This window comes from Monodelphis domestica, chromosome 4 (assembly GCF_027887165.1).
Source record: "Monodelphis domestica isolate mMonDom1 chromosome 4, mMonDom1.pri, whole genome shotgun sequence".
Classification (NCBI taxonomy): Eukaryota; Metazoa; Chordata; class Mammalia; order Didelphimorphia; family Didelphidae; genus Monodelphis; species Monodelphis domestica.
Window position 1 is genome coordinate 417,074,280 of NC_077230.1, and position 16,122 is coordinate 417,090,401.

Sequence of the window (16,122 nt, forward strand, 5' to 3'; positions counted from 1 at the left end):
TCCAAACATCACTCAGGAACAGAAAAGCCACACTTGGAGCTCTCTCCTCCCATGAGATTGGCTCTAGGTCCTGGGTGATGAAATTAGGAAAATGTCTCCTTGAGAAAATTGGATCTGTGAAAAGGGTGCTTTCCCAAATGTGGAAAGTGGGAATGACAGCCTGCTTAGGTTCTAGGAGGGGAGTGTGGACCCCTAGGGAAGGGCCATGGCACAGGATGCTTGAATTCTGAGAGGGCAGTGGGTTGTGCTGGTCTTGTTTGGACATAACATACAGACACGTGAACAATAAACACACCTGCCCACCCCCACACACATAGTTGGCCTTCCTCCACCTGCTCACACCCTGTACCTCCCTTTCCCCCTGACTCACCCCCTGGCCTCCCCACCAGAAATGGAATCCCCCCCCCCCCCTTCTTGATCTCCAGTTCTAAGTCTTGCTTTTAAGATACACCTGTCAGTCCTTAGCTAGGATGCCTGTACAGCTCAGGTAACCCCTACTGAGTCTCCCCATTCATGGATAAGGCTCACTGTCTACCCAAACTCATCCTAACCACCCCCTCACTCGGTGCCTCACTCAGTGTCCCCACTTCAGGTTGTGTTCTTAGCACCTCAGTACTTTCCCATGCTCCAGATCTCTACCTTCTCCCCTTTCCCCCAGTTAATTGAAATCCTCCTCAGTTCCTAGGTCACATGGGCACCCAGCAAGAGTAGATGGGAAATGACAACACTTGAGTTCTTGGGAAGGATCTAGGGGAGGCCCTGCGATGAGGAGAGCAGGATGTTTGGGCTCACTGGCCCCCAGCCGAGCTCCAGCTCTGACATCCTCCAGCTTTCCTGGGTTTCTAGCCCCTCCCCATGGGCACCCCAACCGGATTTTCAGGAGACACTGCGTCTGCTCTCAGGTTGATGAAAATCAGCTCTCCTGCCCTTGCCCTAGGGTTGGGAGGCAGGATGCCTGGGTTCTGGCAAAGGAATGGTATTCATATTGTACTAGATGAAATCCCTCTCCCATTCCTCCCTGGTTGACCCCTGTAGACATCTGGGAACCTAAGGGTCCTACCCTCCATCTCACTTTTCATTGCCTTGACAATGCCTACTGGCATTTATCTGGATGTCTCCTAAATTTCCTTCCCCTGTACCTGTTCTGGCTCCACCCAGCCTTTGAAGACTCCACTGCCTTTCCCTAATCATTGCATTTCTTCATGTTCTCCCACTACTTGGGAATTGAATAGTTTAGTTCTGATAGGGAAGCAGGGACTGGGGATGGGGGGGGGGGATGCTCTGAAAAAATCAGGGCCTGGTGGGTCAGAATATTTGAGACTGGGAGGGAAACAAGATGCCTAAGTCCTAGGAGGAGAACAGGATGACTTTGTCATGGCAGATAATGGAAGGGTGGGGGCTGAAAGGCCAAGAATCTGGGTCCTAGGGAGGAGGCCTGAGTACTGGAGGGAGGGAGCTACCTGGATTCTAAGAGGGGAGGGAGACTGAAAGTGGGAGAAAGAATCAGGAACTGACTGGAGTGACAGGATGCTTAGGTTGTGGGAGGGAATGAGAATAGGTGGAGGTTGGAAGGTCAGACATTTGGGTCGGGGGTGGAGGGACCCTTGCTGGGCCAGGAGCTTGGATGCCTGGGTCCTCTTGCACTGTGACTCACTCCTCCCCCTCCCCCTTCCCATTGCTCAATCTGAAATCTCCCTGGGAAACACCACCCTTCCATGGGGACCAGCAACTGCCTCATGGGGTAGCTGAGTCACAGAGGAGTGGAGGAGGGAGGGGAGGAGGGAGAATAAATAGCTGGCTAGACTCATTATCTCCTCTCTGCAGTCCCCAGCGCCCAACCAACATGCATCCTGCCACCTTAATCTACTGCTGTTTCCTGCTCCTTTGGGGGGCCTTGCCTGGTGGGACAGCTGAAAATGACCCCTTTGGGAAGGCCATGGAGGGCATCAACCATGGGCTGAGCAATGCTGAAAGGGAGTTGGGCAAAGCCCTGGACAGCATAAACCATGGGATCACTCAAGCTGGCAGAGAAGTAGAAAGAGTTATCAACGGCCTTGACAACATTGGAAAGAGGCTAGCAGGGAGGTGGACAAAGGCATCCAAGGGATCAATCATGGTCTGGACAAATTGACCCATGGAGTTAATCATGCTGCTGGGCAGGCAGGGAAGGAGACAAACAAAGTGATCCAAGGCACCAACCATGGGCTCAACCAAGCCGGGAAAGACCTGGACAAGGGCATCCACGATGCGAGTCATGCTGCTGGGCAGGCTGAGAAGGAGGTAGAGAAGTTTGGCCAAGGGGTCAACCATGCTGCTGGGCAGGCTGGGAAGGAGGTGGACAGGTTTAACCAAGGGGTTAACCATGCTGCTGGGCAGATTGGAAGAGAAGTGGACAGGTTTAACCAAGGGGTCAACCATGCTGCTGGGCAGGCTGGAAGAGAAGTGGACAGGTTTAACCAAGGGGTCAATCACGCTGCTGGGCAGGCTGGGAAGGAGGTGGACAGGTTTAACCAAGGGGTCAACTATGCTGCTGGGCAGGCTGGAAGAGAAGTGGACAGGTTTAACCAAGGGGTCAATCACGCTGCTGGGCAGGCTGGGAAGGAGGTGGACAGGTTTAACCAAGGGGTCAACTATGCTGCTGGGCAGGCTGGAAGAGAAGTGGACAGGTTTAACCAAGGGGTCAATCACGCTGCTGGGCAGGCTGGGAAGGAGGTGGACAGGTTTAACCAAGGGGTCAACTATGCTGCTGGGCAGGCTGGAAGAGAAGTGGACAGGTTTAACCAAGGGTTCAACCATGCTGCTGGGCAGGCTGAGAAGGAGGTAGAGAAGTTTGGCCAAGGGGTCAACCATGCTGCTGGGCAGGCTGGAAGAGAAGTGGACAGGTTTAACCAAGGGGTCAACCATGCTGCTGGGCAGGCTGGAAGAGAAGTGGACAAGTTTAACCAAGGGGTCAACCATGCTGCTGGGCAGGCTGGAAGAGAAGTGGACAGGTTTAACCAAGGGGTCAACCATGCTGCTGGGCAGGCTGGAAGAGAAGTGGACAAGTTTAACCAAGGGGTCAACCATGCTGCTGGGCAGGCTGGGAAAGAGGTAGAAAAGTTTGGTCAAGGGGTCAACCATGCTGCTGGGCAGGCTGGGAAAGAGGTAGAAAAGTTTGGTCAAGGGGTCAACCATGCTGCTGGGCAGGCTGGGAAAGAGGTAGAAAAGTTTGGTCAAGGGGTCAACCATGCTGCTGGGCAGGCTGGAAGAGAAGTGGACAAGTTTAACCAAGGGGTCAACCATGCTGCTGGGCAGGTTGAGAAAGAGGTAGAAAAGTTTGGTCACGGGGTCAACCATGCTGCTGGGCAGGCTGGGAAAGAGGTAGAAAACTATGGCCATGGGATCAACCATGCTGCTGGGCAGGCAGAGGACAAGTTTAACCAAGGGGTCAACCATGCTGCTGGGCAAGCTGGGAAAGAACTGGAGAAAGTCAAGGAGGATGTCTACCATGGGGTCAACCAAGCCGGCAAGGAGGCCAACCAGCCGCTGAATGTAGGTGAACAAGGGTGGGGAAAATTGGGGTTTGGGGGCAACTGAGGGAAGGAGAGCTTAAACATTGAGCAGGTTGGAAGAATATTCATGAATGCTTCCTTTGGTGAATGGCAGAAAGGCTCCCCTACCCTCCTCATGGTCTCCCATGGGTTCAACCACCAAGTGGATTTTCCTCTCCCTAGTTCATTTAATTCAACAGCTATTTATTAAATGCCAACTATATACATAGCACTGGAAATAGGTTTTTTAAATTATATAACCACTTGCCTTCAAGGAGCTCACATTCTACCAGCAAGAATACAACCTAGAGAGTGATAAAGTCAAAGGAGAAATTGAGAGAGTGCTGTAAGAAGCCCAGTTGGGAGAGCTCAGAAGGAAGTGTGATCAGGTTATAGTCAGGTGGCCCCAGCCCTGAAGATTAGCCCTATCTACAAAACCTATATCGATGACTTTCCCTATTCCCCTTCTAGCTTTCTGCCTGGTGACAGAAGGGGCTATGAAGTTGGGCTAGATATTGGGGCAAGGAGGAAGGGCGAGATGTGGTCCCCGTCTTCAGGGAACTGCTGATCTAGTTAATAAGTTAACAACGTCTAATAGGAGAGCCAGAGAAAAGATGTGAGATTCAACACACAGATCACATATAATACAAACATTTTGTTAAGGAATCTGGAGTACAAGAAGGTCTGGAGCTAGAAGAGGTCAGTCAGGGAGGGCTTCCTAGGGAAAGGGAGGGAGAATGGTTGCTGGTGCAGAGGGGAAAACAGAAAAGCTTACAAGTTATTACGGACAAGGGATAGAGGAATTTGGACTGTCAAGTGAATGAGGAAAGGCTGGGGGACAGGATGCCAGCATTTCCCTTCCACCCTATTATTCTAGGGTTGTTGACAGTGCTGGGATTTAACAAGGTGGTGACGGCATCTTGGGGCGAGTACCTGGCCTCAAATTCAGAGTTGCTTCTGCCATTGGGCATGAAGCCAGAAGTAGAGGTGTGGGTAGGGCAGGGCTCTGGGTGAAAGACAGCATTGACTCAGGATTTAGCATTAAGAAAGCATAAGCCATGGACAGGGACCGTGCTGCGATTAGGAGGGATCTAGAGTTGGGTTTTGAGGTTTGGCAGCAGTGGGATTGGGGAAATTGCACCAGGGTGTCTGGGAATAGGAAGAGGGAGAAAGATAAGGCAAGGCAAGTCTCGAGATTGGGATATTTACAGCTGAGTTGGATTTGATACCAACTCTGGGGTCCTGGTATCTGGTCATTGTCTTCATTCTCTCTTCTATTTGGAATATATTTTACTAGAATGAAGTAGAAGGTGGGAAATTTGGAAGACCATCAGATGGTATGAAGGAGATTTGGGAGTCTAAGCCCACTCCCCTAACCCCCTCCAGTAATACTAGCTTGGCTTGGTTCAACTGGACCATGAAGGAAAGCCTTTCTATTTTCCTCATGCCTTCCCATGAATGGAGAGGGATATTCCAGGAAAGACTGAGGGCTCCTCCAAGGCTAAGGGAGTCTAATATGGCCTGGGTTTTACCCTCAGGGAGCTCATCATGGAGGAGGAGCTGGACAGCACGGCAGCGGAGGCAGCGGGGTCGGGGTCGGAGTCACACCCTTGAACTCTGGGGTAAGCATTCCTCACAATGCTTGACTGAATTCTTTCTGGAAGGACAGAAGGGAAAGAGAGGCAGGAGGAGGGCAAAGGGGTCCTGAGGAGATGGAGGCTACACATTTGGTTCTGAGATGATATTAGGGGATGAAATAGAAAGAAAAGTGGGGGGTTAATTCTTGCCTTCTTCAATTTCTAGGCCTCGGTCAACATGCCCTTCATCAACTTGCCAGCTCTTTGGAGAGTAAGTATGGTAATTCCTTGCCCTTTCTGTTTAAGGCTCTCCTTCAAGCAGAGGGTCTTTCTGCCTCCCCTCCTCTCCCCTCTACTAAAGATTAGCTCCCATTCTCATCTTTCCCCCTCAGTTTTGGGTTATTTCTATCTACCCTTTTATTCCCTCCTGCAGACCCAACCCCTAAAGTCAGGGTAAGAGTTGGGAGACAAGACTCCTTGGGGCCCATACCTATCAATAAGCCATAGAGAGACCAATTGGGATAGACCAGGCCATCTGCCAGTGTTTTCCCTACTTTCCTAGAATCTAATAACCTCTTTCTTTCATCCCTAGACCTAGTGTAAGTGTTCCTTTGGCACCCAGAAAGGATGGCAATTAATTAATCAATTATTAAGTTTCTACTACGGGTCAGCTACCATGCCAGACACTGGGGATATAAATCCAAAAGTTAGGCATTTCTTGCCCTCAAGAATCTTACATTCTATTAGAATTTTCTCTGACATCTTTGATCTATATATTCCCCCTGTCCCTGCTAAGCATTGTGGGACTCTGTTCTTCCCCATCTTATTCCAGAATAAAGCTCCCTGTTCTGTCCCTCTCTCACTCTGCACCCAAAGCTATACTTGGGAGTCTTTGCAGTTGATCAGAGTTCTCCTCTGTATGTCTACCATATCTGTTGCCTAAGGACAGTCCAAACAAGGCGAGGGAGATGAGCAAACCCTTCCCTCTTCATCAGCCTGTCCCTTCTCCATCCTCCTCCCAGAGGACAAAGTGCCACTGGGGTCTCCCTCCTCCTCCAACTCCTACAGTTTCCTCTTAGCCTCAAAAACCCAGTTCTCTGTTTTATCATCCAGTTTATCACCTCCCTCTGATGCTCCCGAGCCATCCTTAGCCCTGGGCGGGGAGGTCTTTCTACACCTGACTCCATTCCTCTTCTGTTTTTCCCTCTGCTTCGGAGTCTTTCCATGTCTGTCTCTGGCTCCTTTGGACCCAGGTCTTACAATTGGTTCTCTCCTTTTTCTTCCTAGAGCATCACCAACATAAACCCATGAACTGACGAGCTTTGCCTGCTGGGCTGAGCAGGCCCAGATGGATGGTCTTCAAAGAGCTTGTGGAGAACTTGGGGGGGAGGGCACTGTGTGGGTAACTTCCAGGATTTCCCGAGAGGATACAAGGAGCTGAGGGGGTTGTTAATAAACATGATATATTAGTCCTCCCCCTTTGTGTCTTTTTAACATTTTCCCTTTTTATTATGAACTTAAACACAAGCATTTCCACATGCCAAGGTATGTGTACCCTCATGGGTTTGAAAAGCTTGTCAAGCAGGTTTAGGGAATAGTTGGTAAATAATTATATTATCCTATTTAAATATTCCCAGAATAGTAGTGTTTAGTGAGGCAATTTATATAAAGAACTTTATGATGCTAAAAATGTTATGGACTCAATAAAATTTTCTTTATGAAAATTAACCCAGTTTGTTCCTTATGTATATCTGTTTGGTAACTCTAGAGTTTATTTCCTTTCATATTTCATATTGAACAGGAAGGCCTTGCAGCTAGGTGGTGCAGTGGATAGAGTGCTGGGCTTGGAGTCAGGAGGACTTGAGTTCAAGCGCCTCAGACACTTCCTACTTGTGTGACCTTGAGCAAGTCACTTAATTAACTCCATTTGCCTCAGTTTCCTCATCTGTCAAATGAGCTGGAGAAGGAAATGGCAAAGCACTCCAGTACCTTTGCCAAGAAAATCCCAAATGAGATCATGAAGAGTAGGGCAGAACTCAACAAGAACAACAAACATTTGTCAGGCACTGTGCTAATTGTCATGGCCATAATGAAAGCCAAAAGCCAGTCCCTGCTCTCCAAGAGCTCACAGTCTAAGAGGGAGCCAAAATGCAAACAGCTGTGAACAAACAAGAGCTACACAGGATAAATCCTGATGGATAGCTTTCAAGTTTCTTCTCTCAAGTCACATGGCCGCCATCTTGGGGGCAGACCCTCATTTCCTCTCTTTGGGATTCTCACGGTAGATTCCTAACTGGCTTCCATCTCTCCTCTCTCTATTCCATTTTCCATTTTTATTCAGTTGTTTCATTCATGGCTGACTCTTCATGACCCCTTTTGGGATTTTCCTGGCAAAGATCCTGGAGTGGTTGGCGATTTCCATTGTAGCTCATTTTGCAGATGAAGAAACTGAGGCAAACATAGTTCAATGACTTGAAAATGTTCATTCTCCATACAGCTGCCAAAATGATATCCGTTCATGTAACTCAAATATCTTGTTTAATAAATTCCAGTGGCTCCCTATTACTTCTAAGATCAAATATAAACACTTCTGTTTGGCATCCAAAGTCTCTTCCAAGCTGGTTCCCTGACTACTTTTCCAGGGTCCTTCATATATTACGTATCCAGACCAAATGGCCTTTCTTGTAATTTCTCAAACACACCAGAGTTTGTGCCTCATACCTGGAAGGTGTTCCCTCCTCACCCAGGCTCTTAGAATCCACAGCTTCCTTCAAAGCTCACACCCAATCCCATTTCCTACATGAGGTTTTTCACTCGATTCCCACTCACCTGGCCAGTTCTCTTTTTCCCAATGGCCTTGTATATATTGGGTTGGTACTTCTGTGTGGCTTCTCCCCAAACCACTGTAAGCTCTTCCCTGGCACTTAGTGATTCACTGATGTCTCGGTATACCTCAATTCAGTATTCCTATGTGGGGAAGTGCCTCCAAATTAAACCACCATGCCCTTTTAGGAATCTGTGTTGAAACCAGAAGGTGCCAGGACAGCAGGCAGGGAGGGAGGAAACAGAATAGATATAGGTATCTGTTAAACAGAATAAATATAGAATTCCTTTAGATAGATCTGTGAGAGATTTACAGATAGCAACCAGACCTAGAGGCTAGACACACTTCTCAGCATCCTAGCCCTCAGGGACCTCACAGAAGTGGCTCAGGAGACACATCTGGGTTCAAATCCTAGCTCTTAAATTTATTCCCTCTCCATGGGCCTCAGTTTATTCTTCTGTGAAATGAAGGAGTTGTACTAAATGGTCTCTGAGGCCCCTTCTAGCTCTAAATCTGTGATCCTATATAGGATAGTCCAACTCCTTCATTTTAATGAAGAGTAAACTGAGGCCCAGGAAGATGACTTGCTCAAGATCATGTAGGATATGAGGGATGAGAGCTGTCATTCAGATATGTCTTCTGACTTTAAGGCTTTGACTTTTTCTTTGCCCTGGGGGAGTGCTAGTAGATGTTTAACAACCAACTCCACCCCCATTTTTGTAAGATGCACTTTTGAGTTTAATCTGTATCACTGGCATTTCCTTCACTTTCTTAAGTCTAGACATCTTGTTTTGTAGTATTTGCAAATTTCCGAGACATAAATGCTCACATGGAAAATTTAACAATTGGCTTTTAGTGAGTTAGAACTAGCTCCAGCATGCCCCAGGTCTTGCACTTGCATGGGGCTCAGTGCTTCAGCCTTCTTGTAAATGAGAGATATAGCTCATTTTATTGCCTATTCCATCCCTGCTTTGTTGTTGTCTAGTCCTGTGTGACTCTCTATGGTCCCATTTGGACAGAGACACTAGAGTAGTTTTCCATTTTCTTCTCCATCTCATTTAGCAGATGAAGAAACTGAGACAAACTGGGTTCAGTGACTTGACCAAGGTCACATAGCTAGTAAGTGCCTGAGGTCAAATTTGAACTCATAAAAGAGGAGTCTTTCTGAATTCAGGACCAGTAAGTACTCTCTCCACTGTGCCTCCTAGTGGCCCATACCTGTTTAACAGTCTTCTCTATAATAATTTAAAATTTTTTATGTTTGGAATTGAATATATTAAATTTGGTTGGACTGAATATTTAATTGGTGGTCACCAGGGATTTGAATTCTAAATCCCCAAAATGAATTACTCAAGTAAATGAAATTTATTATAGTTCATTTACAACAGAGGGGAGATATTAAGGAAGAGATAAAAGGAGGGAGAGAGAGAGAGAGAGAGAGAGAAAGAGAGAGAGAGAGAGAGAGAGAGAGAGAGAGAGAGAGAGAGAGAGAGAGAGAGAGAGAGAGAGAGAGAGAGAGAGAGAGAGAGAGAGAGAGAGAGAGAGAGAGAGAGAGAGAGAGAGAGAGAGCGAGCGCTCTGGCTTCCTCTGAGCCAGGTAGAAAATCCCCCAGTCAGGGGAAAGGAGTTTCAAGATGATGGGCCTTTCTCAGAGGTTCACACCTCCAGAAAGGTAAGGAAACTAAGTCAGCCTTTCACTCACCACAGTGACCGTCTAAAAGGAAAGCAGTCTGAGGTCTCCTGCAGGAGCTTCTCCAGGGGTCCAGTTCGACAGCCAAGTGTCTTCACTCTAAGTCTGAGCGTCTGTCTTCCAGTCTCTCCTCAAGTGTCTGATTATTCTTCCAGTCTCTCCTCCAAGTGACTCTTCTTTACTCCAAGCTCAAGTGACTTAATATCTTCCAGTCCAACTCAGAGTGACTGAATGATCTTGATCCCTCCTTGTGTGCCTTTGTTTTCTCTATTTAAAGACCTTTTTCTCTTGTGTCATCTCCCCTAAATTTTTACATATACAAATCACAGCAGACACTCCTCTCCAGGACTGCCCACTCAATGTATGAAATGGGTGTTCACACCTTTTGTGGCTAGTTAACACCTTTTTGTAGTTAAAATGGGTAGATCTACTTTAAATACTGAGTTAACACTTTAGGAATTAAAATCTAAAAACAGACAGGAGATTAAAATTTTATCTTCACAATAAAGGAAGAGCTAAGTACCTTCAGTATTCAATCAGGAGATAGTCAAATTCAATTTTCACACTAACCTTTTTAGAGGCAATCTCCAGTCTTTTCCTACTGACTTTAGCTCCTCATAGCATTGTATTAAGCAACAAATGCATTAAAAACAGAGAGAGGAAGGGAGGCTAGATTGCTCAGTGGATAGAGCCAGCCCCAGAGACAGGAGGTCTTGGGTTCACATCTGGCTTCAGACACTTCCTAGCTGTGTGACCCTGGGCAAGTCACTTAACCCCCATTGCCTTGCCCTTACCACTCTTTTGCCTTGGAACCATACTTGGTATTGATTCTAAAACAGAAGGTAAGGGTTAAAAAACAAAAACAAAAAAACAAAGATAGCCCATCTCAGAGAAAAAATGAAATCTATATCTAGGCTTTGTGTATGTGTGTGTATCTGATGTATTACTGGGACACATGGGAATAGCAAGATGGCCTCTGAGGGACCAGGGAGAGTGATTATTCTGTCTAGGGTTAGGTTTCTTCTCTTGACCAGGGATTCTGAACTTTTGGGCAAGAAGGGCCGTTTCGGAGGGTTCAGGCTTCTCTGGATACCACTCATCCCTCAGGGTTTCAAATTTGCCTTACTCTCTATGCTACCCTAATCTAGGCCTCCCCACACTTTTACTCACCACTTTTGATTGTAATCCAAGGATGATGCAATGTTCCATCTAATTAGCCAGTCTGATCTTGGTGGTGGGATAGACCTACTGACAGCACAGGCAGCAAAGCAGAAAGCAAGGATGTAGGAAGACAGACCCTTGTTCCAGGGATACGAAAATGCACTTATTGTGGTGGCCAAGAACTTGAAGGAGAGTGGATGTACTGAGAATGGGAACAGCTGAATAAACTGTGGCCTCTGTATATAGTGGAATATTATGGTGCCACAAGAAATGAAGTGTAAATGGGTTTATGGGGATATGATTGGGGATGCAGCTCTAAGTGATCACTCTAGTGCAAATGTTAATAATAGGGAAATAGGTCTTGATCAATGACATGTGTAAAGCCCAGTGGAATTGTGTGTCAGCTATGGGGTGGGGAGGGGAGGGAAAGAACATAAATCATGTAACCATGAAAAAATAGTCTAAATTAATTAATTAAATAAAAATTTCAATTAAAAAAAAAAGAAATGAAGTGTGAAGAATCCAGGGGCACTGGGAAAGACTTGTATGAACCGATGCAAAGCAAAGTCATCAGAACCTGGAGAACAGTTACATACACAAAGGCCACAATAGCCTAAAGAAAAACAAACCTGGGGGGCAGCTGGGTGGCTCAGTGGATTGAGAGCCAGGCCTAGAGATGGGAGGTCCTAGGTTCAAATCTGGCCTTAGATACTTCTCAGCTGTGTGACCCTGGGCAAGTCACTTGACCCCCATTGCCCCAATACTGTGTATTGGCTCCAAGACAGAAGGTAAGGGTTTAAAAAAAAACCTGCAAGACTTCAGAACTCTGATATATTCATTGACTTGTGTGACTTCAGAGGACTTGAGGGGGCAGGCTGACTCCAACCTATTGGCAAAGAAATGTGAAATGAAGCAAACATTTCCTTTGTTCTAAAATTAAAAATTATTCATATGTTTTGTTTTCACATCACTTTTTTAAAGCATATTTCCTCTTTTCCTCCCTTCCCAGTGAAATATCACTTGAAAAAAATTAAACAAAGAAAGAAAAGAAAAAGCAGTTCAACAAAAATAATCAATCTTTTCATCATGCCCAATAGTATATGCACTGTTCTATACCCATAGTTCCCCACCCTTCAAGAGAGGAGGGCAGCTTGATGGTGCAGTGGATACAGTACTACACCTGGAGTCAGAAGACTTATCTCCAATCTCTGATGCTTCGTAGCTGTGTGACCCTGGTCAAGTCACTTAATCCTGTTTCCTTCAGTTTCTTAATCTGTTAAATGAGCTGGAGAATAAAATGGCAAACACCCCAGTATCTTTGCCAACAAAACCTCAAATGGGGTCACTGTGAGTTAGATAGGACTCAAAAATGACTCAATGACAGGAGAGGAAGAAGGGATGGCAAATATTTTCTGATGTAAATGTGTTGCTTTCCTTTACTTGACTATATTTATTTGTTATAAAGGAGAATTGTATGTAATCAAAATGACAAAATCTACTTTGTCTTTTGTGATTATACCTATCCTTTGTTTGGTTAAGAATTTTCCCCACAGTCACAACTATAAAAGGTTGATCTTGATCTTATTCTCTCTCTCTTTGCTTAGATCCTTAATTTCCCTTAGTAATAACTTTAAGGCAGAAGGGCAAGGGCTCAGTATGAAGTGATTTGCCCAAGGTCACACAGCTAGGAAAGATCTGGAGGCCAGATTGAATGCAGGTCCTCCTAACTCTAGACCTGGTACTCTATCCACTATGCTACTTTGCTATCCTTCATTGTCTTTCCATGTTTTGTGATATGGCCTTAATATTCATAACTAGTATTCCTATGAGTTTATTGTGGGATATAGTATAAGATATTGGTCTAACCCCAATTTCTGCCAGACTGCTTTCCTGTTTTTCCTTCAGTTATTGCCAAGTATGGAGTTTCCTCCTAGGTTATCTAGGTTCTTGTGATTATTGAGCACTGGGTTATTGAGTCCAATGGCTTCTGGTTATTCCTTATCTAGGTAGTCTGCTCTCTCTATTTTTAAATAATGCCAAATAGCTTGGGTGATTAATGCTTTGTGGCATAATTTGAGGCCTGGAAATATTATTCTAAGGGAGGGTTCTATAAAGGCTGGGATGTGGAGGGGAAGGCATTGGGAAGTGATCACAATGAATAGAAGGAGAAGGAAAAAAGAAAGAAGAAGAAACAGAAGAAGGAGAAGGAGAAGGAGAAGGAGAAGGAGAAGAAGAAGAAGAAGAAGAAGAAGAAGAAGAAGAAGAAGAAGAAGAAGAAGAAGAAGAAGAAGAAGAAGAAGAAGAAGAAGAAGAAGAAGAAGAAGAAGAAAAAGAAGAAGAAGAAGGAGGAGGAGGAGGAGGAGAAGAAGAAGAAGAAGAAGGAGAAGGAGAAGAAGGAGAAGAAGGAGAAGAAGGAGAAGGAGAAGGAGGAGGAGGAAGCGGAGGAGGAGGAAGAGGAGGAGAAAGAAAGGAAGAAAGGCAGGAAGGAAGGAAAGAAGGGAGGAAGGAAAGAAGGAAGAAAGAAACCATTTTAAAAAAGACAAGTTCCAGGACTCAAGATGGGAGGTCCTGGGTTCAAACCTAGCCTCAAACACATCCTAGCTGTGTGAGCCTGGGCAAGTCATTTAAATCCTATTGCCTAGCTCTTACCACTATTCTGCCTTGAATTCTAAGACAGAAGGTAAGAGTTCTTAATTTTTTAAAAAAGGTTAGGTTCTTAGACTATGTCTCTATGTTGTGATAACCCTAGCTGGGAAAAGAAAACAGGCCTTCAGCTAGATCTATGGTAGTGCATTGACATAATCAGAGTCAGAGTCGAGGTAAGAAAAAGACACTGATAGAAAGAGATGCATCCTAGCAGGGTGATATTTTTCTCGCAGTCTCCTTTTTCTGTGTTACTGTGACACCAAATTAACACTGATAGAAAGACACGCAATCTGACATGACTATGATTCTCAGCAATATTACTGAGTGCCAAGGGAAGGGCCAGGAATACTTGCAAAGGAAGGAGCAGGAAATATGAGCTATGGGAGAAAGCTAGGAGGTTAGGGGTAGGATCCAAGAGCTTAGATCTTGGGAGAGAGAGAGAAGATCGATCAGAGGGGAATTTTGTCCTTATGGCTTGAGGAACCCAAAGAGTCAAGTGGAGGACATTGACCTGACCTTGTTCCTTGGATGACCCTCCTAGCTCCCTAACAGTCTCTGTCTCCCATCACTGCTCTGCCCGTGGGGGAGACTGGAAGATGGGGGGGTTATTTGGAGCTGACCCACCCCTCACAAGGCAGTAGTAAGTTCACACCCATGCCCCCCACCTCCCATGAATGGGTAAACAGGATGCTCAGGTCCTCTCCCTTCTTCCCTCCTTTCCTCCCACTCCATCCCCAGGGTGACTGCCTCCACCCACTTACTCCTCTACTCCCTGGCCAAGAACAGCCCAAATGCCATAACAATGACACTTTATTTCCAGGGCAAAGGCTTTCCTGGACCCCAGAATTCCCCAAACAATGGAAACAACTTGAGTTGTTCCCTTCATACGCTGGAGGCTATAGCAGGAGTTGGAGAGCAGGTTATCTTGGGCTTTCTTGGGAGGTAAGACCTAGATCTAGAGAAGGTGGCTGATAAGGAAATACTTGAAAGAGAATCAACCAACAAACCAACCAATCAATTGACAAACATTCATTATATGACAGGCATTGTACTAGGCACTGGGATTAGAGCCAGGAATGATTGGTCCAGGGAGCTCCTAGGTGGAGACACTTCCATTACCAGAGCAGACTGCCATCTTTTCTATAACCTATAGCCTTAGAGGGTTGCCTTGACTCTCGAGAGGCTATGACTTGTCCAGCATCATGCAGTCAGGATAACAGAAAGAGGACTGAAAGCCAGGTCTTTCCTGGTTTTGAGAATGGCCTTTTGTACATCCTTAAAAAAAAAGTATAAGCTCCTTGGGGTAAGGCAGGGATTGTCTTTCTGCTTGCATGTGTATTTTCAGTGCTTATTACAGTGTCTCAGACACAGCAAATGCCTAATAAATGCCTGTTGACCGACTGACTCTACCAAGTGGCACTGGAGGTGAAAAACCAAGCAGTCCTGCCCTTGAGCTTATATTCTATCAAGGTACACAACATACATACATGCATGGAAGTATAAAGTAGATGCCAAATAATTTGGAGGAGGCACTAGTACCAAGGTGGGGGGTGAGAGTAAAAGTCATCTGGTTCCAGAGGTGGCACTTACTGGAGCTAGAGATTCTAAAAAGTGGAGATGAACTCTTTGTAGTGGCAAGAAATTGAAAAATGAGGGGATGCCCTTCAATTGGGGGATGGCTGAACAAATTGTGGTATATGATGGTGATGGCATACTGTTGTGCTCAAAGGCATGATGAACTGGAGGGATTCCATGTGAACTGGAATGACCTCCAGGAATTGATGCAGAGTGAAAGGAGCAGAACCAGGAGAACATTGTACACAGAGATGGATATGATGTGGCACAATTGAATATAATGAACTTCTCTGCTAGCAGCAATGCAATGATTCAGGACAATTCTGAGGGACTCATGAGAAAGATGTTATCCACATCCAGAGGAAGAACTGTGGGAGCGGAAACAGAGAAGAAAAACAACTGCTTGATCACATGGTTTGATGAGATTATGATTGGGGATGTAGACTCTAAACGATCATTCTGGTGCAAATATCAATAATATGGAAATAGGTCTTGGTCAATGATATATGTAAAACCCAGTGGAAATGCTTGTTGGCTACAGGAGGTGGGGTGGGAGGAGGGGAGGAAAAGAACATGAATCTTGTAACCATGGAAAAACATTTAATTAAATACATTTTTCAAATAAATAAATTAATTAATTAAAATGAAAATGAAAAAAAAAAGTGGAGGTGAAGAGGGAGATGAGAAACAGCAGCCTAGGTTAGCCCTTGAGAAGGTTGTTTACAACCAAGGCTTCCATTTCCTTTCATTTCCTTTTCTTCTTGACTCTACTATCTGGCCAATCTCACTACTCTCCCAAAACGGCTCTTTCCAGGGTTACCAGGAATCCCTTACTTGCCAAATACAGTGGCCTTTTCTCCATCCCTGCCCTCTCTGAAGCCTCTGACACTCTTTTTTTTAAACTATGTATTGGTTCCAAAGCAGAAGGGGTCACTCTTTTCTGGATCCTCTCTAGGTTTCTTTTTTTCTTTCTCAGTTCTCTGGGTTCTCCCCTAACCTATCAGACTGCTCCTTCTCAGTCTCTGTTGCTCAATCTTCGCCTAGGTCATGCTCACTAAAGGTGGGTGTTTCACGAGGCTCTCGGGTCTGGATTTCTTCTCTTCTCCCTCTATATAGCTTC

The 16,122-nt window shown here is 45.6% G+C and overlaps 1 protein-coding gene across 1 annotated transcript; it reads left to right on the top strand.

Annotated features, from left to right (window-relative positions):
• Positions 1-1,805: 1,805 nt before the first annotated feature.
• SBSN (suprabasin) lies at positions 1,806-6,835 on the top strand. Its single transcript, XM_056825305.1, is given in 5 exon segments — positions 1,806-2,066; positions 2,069-3,531; positions 5,069-5,152; positions 5,334-5,378; positions 6,395-6,835. Coding segments are annotated over 5 exon segments (1,839 nt in total). The 5' UTR covers positions 1,806-1,843; the 3' UTR covers positions 6,419-6,835.
• Positions 6,836-16,122: the final 9,287 nt, after the last annotated feature.